This window comes from Sparus aurata, chromosome 7, assembly GCF_900880675.1.
Source record: "Sparus aurata chromosome 7, fSpaAur1.1, whole genome shotgun sequence".
In the NCBI taxonomy this organism is placed as follows: Eukaryota; Metazoa; Chordata; class Actinopteri; order Spariformes; family Sparidae; genus Sparus; species Sparus aurata.
In genome coordinates this window covers 7,301,259-7,314,302 of record NC_044193.1, presented here as the reverse complement: position 1 = coordinate 7,314,302, position 13,044 = coordinate 7,301,259, and the positions used below count along the sequence as shown (strand labels likewise).

Sequence of the window (13,044 nt, the reverse complement as noted above, 5' to 3'; positions counted from 1 at the left end):
CGACGGTGTATGTTAGAATTACTAACAAAATATACGCCTAAAACACACGTTGTCACCAAAATACGTTGTCTACAAAGTACGTCGTCACACTCAGAATTTTTTAAGATGAAAGGTGCAACATGTAAGAATTGGCAGACTATAAGTGCTCAAGACAAATAGAGGGCAACACATCTCTAGTATAACTATTAACAGTTATTGTGGGACAGTGGCTTAAAAGGACACCCCCCTACATGTTTATTTGTTACCTCAATAGCTCACTTGGTAGGAGTTCTGCAACAAATGAACTTGCCGCTCCAGTAAAAATTGCAATGGGCAAGTCCTGTTGTGTTTCCTTTTTTTTTTTTTTTTCAGTCAGGTATATTTTATTTTATTTTATTTTATTTGTGTACCATCAATAAGTATATAATATAAAAGAATCAGGTGGAAACATGCAATATACAAAATAAAGTAGACCTATTTAATAAATGTTATAGGCTACATGAGATGCTGATAAAAAACAATAAAAACAATCTTAGATTAATTATGTTAATATGTTGGTTGATGGTTTCAAATAACTACTCTTGCCCTCTAAGTGTGCTGAGATTAGCCTACTGTAAAGTTTAGGTAGGCTATGTATAAGCCAAACAGAACCGATTTATGGAGACCAGAACTGATGGTAGAAAGTTGAAATTGTGCGTATGTGCGCGCGCGCGTGTGGGGGGTGGGGGGGTGGGGCATGACGGCGTAGGTGTGGCGACGTACTTATCAACGACGACTTGCACTGGCGACGTCAGTTCAGACGTTGATGTCACACGAGAGTCTCCTGCGGGGTACCCTGGCACTATCCACCCGCCATATCAGTGTCAACTTGTTACCCCTTGTGGGGTACAAGTAACTTAACTATGGTTGCACTATTTTATAACTTAACACATCGTGTGCCTTTGTTTACATTTCAACTAGAGCTTCCTAGAGGAAAGATTTAAGATTACTTTTTTGAATTTGAAAATTATCAACAGGTACTCTAATAAATTATTTGTTTATTACTGCTTATTACTGAATCCATATTGAAGCATTTAAATCAGTATTGAATCGAATCGATATTGTATCGAATTGCGACCTAAAGAATCAAAATCGAATCATGAGGTTCTTAACAATACCCAGCCCTACTAGAAGAGACGGGTAGTGATGCAAAGCCCTTTGGGAGCTGTTGCTACTGTAATGTTGGCTCACACTGGGTTTGTTTATCTCATGTCTGGCTGTTGTCCATTTATTTCCCGCTGCCACGAAAGGTCTATTGCTTTATAGCGTATTCAGGTTGTGCATCATGTTTTTGAAAAGTAACTTAGTAAAGTAACTAGTGAAGTAAATATTTACTTTTGAAAATAAGTAATCAGTAAAGTAACTGGATGACTTTCTTGGAGAAGTAATCAGTAACTAATTACTATTTCCAAGTAACTTGACCAACACTGGTGACCACATAAATTGTCTGTGGTAGCTGTTCAAATCTGAGTTGATGGTACCCTTGAAAAATAATTTGCCCAAAACAATGACTTTTAATACATGTAAATCTAAATCCATCTAATTTCATTACTTAGGTTTAACATCAAAGCTCACTTTTAATGCAAAGTGTTTTCTATCATGTTGAGTGACTGAAAAACAATCAAGTAACTAAGTCTGATTATTATCAAATTAAATTAATACGGACTCAGACATATTCCTTATGCTTTGTTTCAATTATTATATATAAAATTAAGGGTGACTTCTCCATGAACAAAGTCTTTCTTATACAAGTATTAAATATATAAGTAATGCATTTCAAATTGGTTATTCTGTCCCTGGTAACAAACCACACATCTTGATTATAGTTTTAGTTATTTAAATTAAACATACAGACTTAACATGATAGAAAAACTTGGCATTAAATGTGACCGTTTACATCGACATAATGTGTATGAAATAGCCTAAAATGTACTTGTCAAGTCATGTTGTTTGAGGCATCGGCTCAAAGTGGAGCAGCTACAACAGTAAAGTATTTTGCTTCAGGATGTGGTAAACCAAACTGTAGTTCTAAACACTGGTAGATTAGAGACAAGATGGGTAGAGATTTCATGAGGCTTACCTCTGACAGACAAACCTTCTTCTTAGACTCTGCATCGATTCACAAACCAGCCAACTGAAGTTATTTCTAGAGTATTGGTCGTTGCAGATCTTAAATGTAGCATGTAGAGGCGTGGGCTTACAACAGGAAGTCTTCTGGAAAGCACTCATGCTCTGATTCAGTTTTTATCTGTTGAGAAGACCAAAACATTCACAGAGAGAAGGAACTGTTTGTACTGCTGTCCAGAAATGATGAATGAAACCGTTTGTCCTCCTGTCAGCTTGGACTTTACAGGCAGATTCTTGCTTCCTGTCTACATCTTAGTGTTCATCATTGGTCTGGTGGCTAATGGATGGGGACTGAAGTCTCTGCTGCACAACTGGAAGAAGCTGGGTAACGTCAACGTGTTTGTTCTCAACCTTGGACTTACAGATATTTTGTACCTGCTCACACTCCCATTTTTGATGGTGTACTACTTCATGGAGAGTAAATGGATCTTTGGAGAAGCATTCTGCAAGATAACAAGATTCTGCTTCAATGTGAATCTGTATGGCAGCATTGGATTCCTGACTTGTATAAGTGTGTACAGATACCTGGCCATTGTTCATCCCAATGAGAGCGATGGGAAGAATAACTCTCACCCATTCTGTGATGATCTCGGTCATAGTCTGGCTGTTGGTGAGTGTTCAAAGTCTTCCAGACATGTTCTTCACCAAAACTTATAGAAACAACACTGAAAAATGCTTCGATACCACAGATAACGACCATGTTGAGGATTACCTGAAATACACTCTTGGATGGACCCTCACTGGGTTTTGTATCCCGTTCCTCATCACACTGGGCTGCTACGGACATGTGATTGTTGTTCTCTGCAGCACAAATTCTATTGACAAGGTACTGAAACAGAGGAAGTTTAAAGTTGATGTTCATCTTGATTCTTCTCTTCTCTGTCTGTTACATCCCCTATCATGTATTCAGAAACCTCAACCTCTGGTCAAGAGTTCTTACCAATCAGGGGATATGTCATAAATGGTATAATGGAGTCTATATTGCTCGTCAGATAAGTCGTGTCCTTGTGTGTCTGAACAGTGCTCTCAACCCTCTGGTTTACCTCCATGCACATGAAAACATTCATGCCCAGCTCAGACAATTGATTCAGCAAGCTCGTCAGGCTGTCATGCGGCCGTCTGTCCCCCCTACTCAATTTTCCCTCGTGTGAATTGTCTGAAATGAGAATGAAACTGCATCATTTTACATTATAGTGCTATCAAGGTTTATGTACGTCATCATCATTTTGCTGTAAACCTGCTCCAAAAACTGAAATTAAACAATTCAATTCAACGATTCTGAAAATATCTGTTATCTCTTTGAGAGAACAGGACCAGATATTGTGGACAACAGGCTCAGTAAAACACCCTAAAAGAGGAAGTGTGTAAATGTTTAAAAATAAACAGGATGCAAAATTGTACTGTGACTGCAACACACCCTCATAACATCAAAGTGATGCACAGGAAGATCATCAGAGTATAATGGCACATTTAGTTGCACTGGTGCAGAATGTAATGATCAAACAAATGTGATTTCAGAAAGAAACAATACATATCACCAATGTAAACAACTTTGTCTGCATTGTTGTGCAAAATGACTCCAACTATAACTTAAGTGTTTTTACTATGAGAAAATATGAATAATTTTGATTAAGTCAGTTGATGTAATCCAACGACCTGTTGGCTAATTAAGCCATTCATTATCCTCAAAGTGGACTTTTGTTTGTTACAAATGTAATAATGCACTATGATCCAAGTCAAAGTCCTGTTTTTCTGCCCTCTCTAAAATGAAGGTGGTGGACAATTACAGCAAACTAAACACAATTCAAGGAACTTTGACAACGCAGTTAGCCTTTGAGGTTTTCATTCAAATTCAGTACTCGTGATTACAATCAGACGAACGATAAGATACCATGAACATATTATAACTAAAGATTAAGAGTCTAAAGACGTGTGGCACTGTGAGGTATTGCTGTTAATTGAATTCTAACATCAGCATGCTAACATGATCACTCTGATAGTCCTAACATGTTTATGATAATGAGGTGTAATGTCTGTTTACCAAGTTCACTTTCTTAGTTTAGCATGTTAACACGGTAGAAATTACCTATAATCTCAAATTTGACATCTGAGGCTGACACACATTGGAACTGGAATGCTAAGTTGCTGAAATGTTTACAGTTACATTTCATCATATGTGCCAATGCCATGCCAGTATTCATCAAGAGTTGGTGAGATACTTGGTGCTAGAAGATATGTTCACAAAGTCAGACCTGTCCTTGTTGATGCAAGGAAAATTGTATATCATTATTGTAATTTCTTTTTTTTTCCTTTTTTTTTGGGGGGGGGGGGGGGGGGGGAGACTGTTGTTGTAGTTTTTGGATAGCTAAATATTTGCTCCAAATGTTTCTGTTATACTCACAAGCCTATCTCGCAACATTAGTGTATGGAATAAAAAGTGTTTGGGACGGAAGTCTGGAAGAATTGGAACTTGACATGGATAAATATGAATAAAGATAAATCGTTTTCTGACTATATTCTGATCAGAGGCTGTAACACTGTGGCAACATGCAGCGTAGAAGTATATCTTGTGGAGGCAGAAGGCGTTTAAAACCTTATTTTGAGGAAAAATCATCAAACTTTTAAGGTTTTGGTTTGTTTTTATTTTCTTTTTTTTTCACCAGATTTCACTGACGATTCTGTATGTGCAGTTTTTATGTCCAGATGAGTTCTGGCCCTCTCCTCATTCATTAAGATAGGTCTTGTTAGCCTATAAGTCTATACGCTGACCTATCCAAGAATCGACATTATGGGAAAACCTACAGAAAGTGAGCGTGCAAACATCATTTACATTGCTTTGAATTTTACCTCTTAACAATTTTAGTGATTTTTTTTATGTTGTATTTACAGATTTATAGTTATTTTGTACATACTGTGGCTTTTTATATGTTTGTCTGATATTTCTCTTAATTCATCAAAAGACATTGTCTTCTCTTGCAGCACAGAGTACCACAAGTCATTTTTGGTATTTCATATGAAAAATGAATCCAAATTTACTACCAGTGTTGTGCATGAACGCTTTCAATGAACGATCGTTCATGAACTCGTTCATATTTTGGGCAAACGTGAACTGAACGTTTGTATATCTGCCTGATGAACGTTACTGTGAACGCGTTCATACTGGCGTTTGTGAACGGCGCGCTCTCACAGTTAAACCTCGTCCAAGACAGTGCCAGATTTCCATCAAGCCTTCCAGGCGAAAACCGGCTTAAACACACCGTGAACAGGCTTAATATGTAGCGGAAAAACACCCAATCTGGCTGTTGTGTATTAAAAGGACGCTGGACGAGAGGTTTGTGCACGCATCTCGCTTTACTTTCGGTGAAAACGAAACTTAACAATTTCAGACAGAAACAGCTGCATACCAAACATGAAGTGAGGCATTACCAAATGAACACAGATTATTTCGTCCTGAACGGACATAACACTGGCAACACCAGCCACCACAGCGTTGCACCACCGCATGCGTCATTAACATGTGAAGCATGGAGGCAAAAACAAATGAAGGCGGCAGCACTACCTCCGACTCTGCCTCCACCATTAATACGGCATCTATAATTGATGATGATATGTACGATTACTTAAAACTATTTTATGAAAAGGTCAGTGATGATCCAGGTGGGAAAAATCTTACCTTTTTGTGTAAACTTTGGCCGCCGGGTTCCAAGAAGCAACGGCGAGCCAAAACAGATCCTCTACCACCCAAATCACATTAACGGCATACAGTAGCGGCTCCGCTGTCTTCATCTCCCAGCCGCAGCTGGACCACCTGGTTTTGCAGTATATTGTGGGAGAGCTGCAGTTTCAGTGTTAAAACTGATAGAACAACTGCTGTCTGTGGTTCTGTATGGGCTGTGGCAATAATTTAGAAAAATAATAGCTCGCAGCAACATATTGAAAAAGAACTATGAACTAGTTCATTTTTGGAACAGTGAACTTAGTTCAAAATTTTGAATTATGAACTATGAACTGAACTAGTTTATTTTAAAATTTGTGAACTGAACTTTGAACTAGTTCATGTAGAAAGTGAACTTTCCCAACACTATTTACTACTACTACTATTGCTTGTAATGGCTTTTTTTGTTGTTGTTGATGTCTTCTTCATAGTTTTGCACTAAAGCTTGCACTGTGCTTCTAAAGGCTTTTCCATTCAGACTGGATGGCCTCTATACACATCCTGACATCTAGTGGACAAAGTACTGAACTTCTGAGACACAACAACACCTTTATCACCATCAGCTTCAGAACATAATAATGCATTTTATACCTTGGCTCTTTCTGCTTGCTCCAAAGCTGGTTCAAATTATACCAGTACACAAGTTAAAAATATATTTATGAATGGAATACCAAAGCATTGGACACAAATTGTGATCACATGATGGCGCTATAGAGGAAAGGTCAAAAGATCACCAAGTTCTTACAATCCATCATGAGGAGAACATTAATGTCTGTATAAAAGTTCACCCCATAGCTGTTAAAAATGTCCTTTAAAACCACAAAATTCAACTTCTCGGTGGCTCTAGATGAAAATTCAGGAGATCGTCAAAGTTGTCTGAGAACCATGATTGTGTGGACGAAATTTCTTGGCAATTTAACCTCTGAAACAGATAAACAGGCTCCTGCAATGTGCATCAAGAATCTCTCAAGAAATGTAGGCATGTTTCAACTGCTCGGATGGGGGCGGAGTTACAGCTGTGTTCATTTGCATATGAATGGAATCTGGCATACTTAATGAGCCAAAGTTGTTGAGTTACAGCCAACATTTTAAAGCTACTTAGGGATTTTTCATGGTGAAAGACGGAGCAGAAATAACTTTTCAGGTGTTAATGCCAGGAGAGAGACTTGTTTTTTACAGTGCCTTTAGTGGACAATCTGCACCTACCTGTGGTCGCTTCTCTTAAAATAAAAGTTTCACATGAAATAAAATGTTTGAACTATAAATATACATTTTAAAATGTGTGTGTAAGTGGTAAGCCTTAGTGGGTAGAGATTAAATCTGCCAGGGGTTAGAAACAGTGTGGGTGACCACATAAACTATTTGTGGTAGCTGTTCAAATCTGAGTTGATGGTACACTTCCTTATGCTTTGTTTCAATTATTATATATAAAATTAAGGGCTACTTCTCCATAAACAAAGTGTTTCTTATACAAGTATTAAATATATAGGTAATGCATTTCAAATGGGTTATTCTGTCTCTGGTAACAAACCACACATCTTGATTAGAGTTATAGTTAAATTATACATACAGACTTAACATGATAGAAAAACTTGGCATTAAATGTGACCATTTACATGGACCTTATGTGAATGAAATAGCCTAAAATGCACTTGTCAAGTCATGTTGTTTGAAGCATCTGCTCAAAGTGGAGCAGCTACAACAAGTATTTTGCTTCAGGATGTGGTAAACCAAACTGTAGTTCTAAACACTGGTAGATTAGAGATATGATGGCTAGAGGTTTCATGATGCTTACCTCTTACAGACAAACATTCTTCTTAGACTCTGCATCGATTCGCAAACCAGTCAATTGAGGTCATATCCTGAATACTGGCGGGTGACAATCTCAAATGTAGTGTGTAGAGGCGTGGGCTTACAACAGGAAGTATTCTCGAAAGTACTCATGTGCTGATTCAGTTTTTGTCTATTGAGAGGACCAAAACATTCACAAAGAGAAGAAACTGTCATTCTGTTGTCCAGAAGATGATGAATACTAACTACTTGTCCTCGTGTCAGCTTTGACTTTACAGGCAGATTCCTGCTTCCTGTCTACATCTTAGTGTTCATCATTGGTCTGGTGGCTAATGGATGGGGACTGAAGTCTTTGCGGCACAACTGGAACAAGCTGGGTAACGTCAACGTGTTTGTTTTCAACCTTGGACTGACAGATATTTTGTACCTGCTCACAATCCCATTTTTGGTGGTGTACTACTCCATGGGGAGTAAATGGATCTTTGGAGAAGCATTCTGCAAGATAACAAGATTCTGCTTCAATGTGAATCTATATGGCAGCATCGGATTCCTGACTTGTATAAGTGTGTACAGATACCTGGCCATTGTTCATCCAATGAGAGCGATGGGAAGAATAACTGTCACCCGTTCTGTGATTATCTCAGTCATAGTCTGGCTCTTGGTGAGTGTCCAAAGTCTTCCAGACATGTTCTTCACAAAGGCATCTAGAAACAAGACTGGAAAATGCTACGATACCACGGATAACGCCCACGTTGAGGATTACCTGAAATACACTCTTGGATGGACGCTCACTGGGTTTTGTATCCCGTTACTCATCACACTGGGCTGCTATGGACATGTTATTGTTGTTCTCTGCAGCACAAATACTATTGACAAGGTACTGAAACAGAGAAGTTTAAAGTTGATGTTCATCTTGATTCTTCTCTTCTCTGTCTGTTACATCCCCTATCATGTATTCAGAAATCTCGACCTCTGGACAAGAGTTCTTACAAAACAGGGGATATGCTATAAATGGTATAATGGAGTCTATATTGCTCGTCAGATAAGTCGTGTCCTTGTGTGTCTGAACAGTGCTCTCAACCCTCTGGTTTACCTCCATGCACATGAAAACATTCGTGCTCAGTTCAGACGATTGATTCAGCAAGCTCGTCAGGTTGTAGTGCAGCCGTCCGTCCCCCCTACTCAGTTTTCCCTGGTGCAAATGGTCTGACATGAGAATGAAACTGCATCATCTCCCTTATAATGCTGTCAAGGTTTGATCTATGTCATCATCATTTTGCTGTTAACCTGCTGCAAAAGCTGAGATTAAACTATAAAATTCACTTCAACGATTCTGAAAATGTCTCTGTTATCTCTTTGAGAGAACAGGACCAGATATTGTGGACAACAGGCTCAGTAAAACATCCTAAAAGAGGAAGTGTGTAAATATTTAAAAATAAATGCGATACAAATTGTAGTGTGACTTCAGCACACCCTCATAACCTCAAAGTGATGCACAGGAAGATCATCAGAGCATAATGACACATTTAGTTGCACTGGTGCAGAATGTAACTATCAAAAAAGTGTGAATTCAGAAAGAAACAACACAGATCATCGATGTTAACTTTGTCTGCATTGTTGTGCAAAATAACTACAACTAAAACTTTAGTGTTTTTACTGCAACAGAATATTAATAATTTTTATCTAAGTCAGTTGAGGAAATCCAATGACCTGTTGGTTAATTAAGCCATTTTAAAACCCACTCGCTGGTCTGCTTGGTTCCTCAAAAGTGGACTTTTTTTTGTTATAAATGTAATAATGCTTATTGTTCAAAGTGATAGTCCTGTTTTTCTGCCCTTTTTATAATGAGGGAACATGGTGGACAAATACAGCAAACTAAACATTGCATTAAATATGACTGTTTACATCGACCTAATGTGATAGAAACAGCTGTAAAATGTACTTGTTGAGGCACCAGGTCAAATTAGAGCAGCTACAACAAGTATTTTGCTTCAGGATGTGGTAAGCTGAACTGTAAATCTGAACCCTGGCATACAAGTCATAAGACGACTAGAGGTTTTGTGGTACCTCTGACACACAAACCTTCTCAGACTCTGCATCAATTCGCAAACCAGCCAATACTGGCAGGTGACAATTTGAAATGTAGTATGTAGTGGCTTGGGCTTAAAACGGGAAGTCTTCTCGATAGTGCTCATGCTCTGATTCAGTTTTGATCTGTTGAGAGGACTAAAACATTCACTGAGAGAAGGAACCATACTGCTGTCCAGAAGAAGATGAATCAAACCGATTGTTGAGTCATCTTGGACTTTACAGGCAGATTCCTGCTTCCTGTCTACATCTTAGTGTTCATCATTGGTCTGGTGGCTAATGGATGGGGACTGAAGTCTTTGCTGCACAACTGGAACAAGCTGGGTAACGTCAACGTGTTTGTTCTTAACCTTGGACTTACGGATATTTTGTACCTGCTCACACTCCCATTTTTGGTGGTGTACTACTCCATGAAGAGTAAATGGATCTTTGGAGAAACATTCTGCAGGATAACAAGATTCTGCTTCAATGTGAATCTATATGGCAGCATTGGATTCCTGACTTGTATAAGTGTGTACAGATACCTGGCCATTGTTCATCCAATGAGAGCGATGGGAAGAATAACTCTCACCATTCTGTGATGATCTTGGTCACAGTCTGGCTGTTGGTGAGTGTTCTAAGTCTTCCAGACATGTTCTTCACCAAAACATATGGAAACAACAATGAAAAATGCTGCGATACCACAGATTACGACCACGTTGAGGATTACCTGAAATACACTCTTGGATGAACCCTCACTGGGTTTTGTATCCCGTTACTCATCACACTGGGCTGCTACGGACATATGATTGTTGTTCTCTGCAGGCAGAAATACTATTGACAAGGTACTGAAACAGAGAAGTTTAAAGTTGATGTTCATCTTGATTCTTCTCTTCTCTGTCTGTTACATCCCCTATCATGTCTTCAGAAACCTCGACCTCTGGTCTAGAGTTCTTACCAAATGGGGGATATGCTTTAAATGGTATAATGGAGTCTACATTGCTCGTCAGATAAGTCATGTCCTTGTGTGTCTGAACAGCGCTCTCAAACCTCTGGTTTATCTCCATGCACATGTAAACATTCGTGCTCAGGTCAGACGATTGATCCAGCAAGCTCAGTAGTCTGTGGTGTGGCCTTCTGTCTCCCCTACTCAGTTTTCCCTGGTGTAAATAGTCTGACATGAGAATGAAACTGAACAATTGCATTGCATCATCTTCTATTATAATGCTGTCAAGGTTTTATGTATGTCATCATCATTTTGCTGTAAACCTGCTCCAAAAACTGAGATTAAACAATTCAATTCAACGATTCTGAAAATATCTGTTATCTTTTTAAGAGAATAGGACCAGATATTGTTGACAACAGGGTCAGTAAAACACCTTAAAACAGGAAGTGTGTGAATATGAGTTAGATTAAACAGGATACAAAATTGTACTGTGACTTCAATGCCACCTTATAAGCTAGCAGAGGTTAGATGCCCCGGACTATGTGCTGAGACCCTATTTGTACTGTTGCTGAAGTTTGGTGCTGTTCTGAGCATTATTTGTGGCTTTTTGGTGGCGGTTTATATTTGGACCCATTTAGCAGTGTATTGCTGTCGTGCGGTCGTTTCTGAGGGTTGAAAAACCTCCGTAAATTAGCGGTCTGCCAACTTGATCTCTCGAGAGGGAGTCTAACACAGATTCACAGTGATTTATGCAGCAAGTATCCATTTTAGGCTCCATCATAGCATTTTAGATATTTAGGTTAAAGGTGTGTTGAAAGGCTGCATAGTAGTTTGAATTTGTAGCAACCCTCTATGCTGTGGTTATAAACATGATTTTAAAACTGATTTAAAACTGCTAAATGATCAAAAAAGCTTTGCAACTTAAGCACTACTAAAGTAAGCATAAAAACAATATATAAAAGTATTATTAGTAAAAGGTGTGCCCACAGTGAATAAGAGTAGGACAGTGTAAAATGCTTTTAAGACATAGTTGCTTTGCATGAGTTCATAAAGCAGCCCTGTCTTTAGCCTGATGCATGCATGTTATAGCTCTTTAAAGGAGAGAGCACCTTTTAACCTGAAGAATTAGAATTGAGCTGCTATATCAGGGAAATTCAGAAAATACATATTAGAGATGATTTCAATAAAAAGGATAAAAGAATTGAACTTCACAGAGCGGACAAACGTGGTAGAGTTAACAATAGACGCTACACTTCTGAGATTTAGGATGCTGATGATACATTATGCTTGAAATAGAATATACCTAAGGAGGTACAACTAGGATTGAAAGGGTTTGTGAGCGATTTTTCCAGTCAAGTGAGTGAACATATGCACACCTCACCACAATAATTAGAGTTTGGTTTGGGATAATGGTAAAATACATTCCTTCGGGGAACACATACATAAATTACTAGTCGGTTGTACTCCACTAATTATGAGGGGCTGGTCTAAGCCAAAAATGCCAGGGCTGATTTTTTGTCCCAGTCCAGCCCTGCCCAGTGGTAGCTTCCTGGATGGAGGTTGGTGCAGGCGCAGGTTGGATTCTCCTCCTAAAATCAAACACCATCTCCTTGGTCTTTGTGGTGTTGAGATAAAGATGGTTAATTTCACTCCAAGTCCCTGATCACACTCCTGTGCTCGTCGTCCTCACCTACTTTAAAATGAAGCCACATTAACTACTTCTGTTACTTGTAAAGGCTTTTTTTTTTGTTGATGTCTTCCTCATAGTTTTGCACTAAAGCTTGCACTGTGCTTCTAAAGGCTTTTTCAGTCAGACCAGATAACCTTTAGACACATCCTGACATCTAGTGTACAAAGTACTGAACTGCTGAGGCACAGCAACACCTTTATCACCATCATCTTCAGAACATAAGATTGCATTTTAAACCTTGGCTCTTTCTGCTTGCTCCAGAGCTGGTTCAAATTATAGCAGTGCACAAAATAAGAATGAATTTGATAATGGAAAACCAAAGTATTGGACACTTTGAAAATGTGATCACATGATGGCGCTATAGAGGAAAGGTCAAAAGATCATCGAGTTATAACAATCCATCATCAGGAGAACATCAGTGTCTGTACAAAAAGTCACCACAGAGCTGTCAAAAAATGTCAATTAAACCATAAAATTTAACCTCTTAGCGGCTCTAGAGGAAAATTCAGGAGATTGCCAAAGAAACAGGCTCTTGCAGTGTGTAATAAGAATGCAAACACATTTCAGTTGCTCGGATGGGGGCAGGGTTAGAATTGTGTTCATTTTGTTGTGCTTCATACAACATTAACAGGGAGTTTGGATTGAATTTGGCTATCACTAATGATTAATGATTATCAGGGTTAATTATTA

General features: G+C 38.6%; 1 protein-coding gene and 2 pseudogenes across 1 annotated transcript; all 3 read left to right on the top strand.

Annotated features, from left to right (window-relative positions):
* Positions 1–2,295: 2,295 nt before the first annotated feature.
* Positions 2,296–3,418, top strand: LOC115585789 (P2Y purinoceptor 1-like; annotated as a pseudogene).
* A 4,483-nt stretch (positions 3,419–7,901) lies between these two features.
* Positions 7,902–11,023, top strand: LOC115585790 (P2Y purinoceptor 1-like; the record flags this gene model as incomplete). Its single annotated transcript, XM_030424423.1, has 1 exon — positions 7,902–11,023. A coding segment is annotated over one exon (960 nt), but the record flags the coding sequence as incomplete, so codon positions are not given.
* Positions 9,357–11,026, top strand: LOC115585767 (P2Y purinoceptor 1-like; annotated as a pseudogene).
* Positions 11,027–13,044: the final 2,018 nt, after the last annotated feature.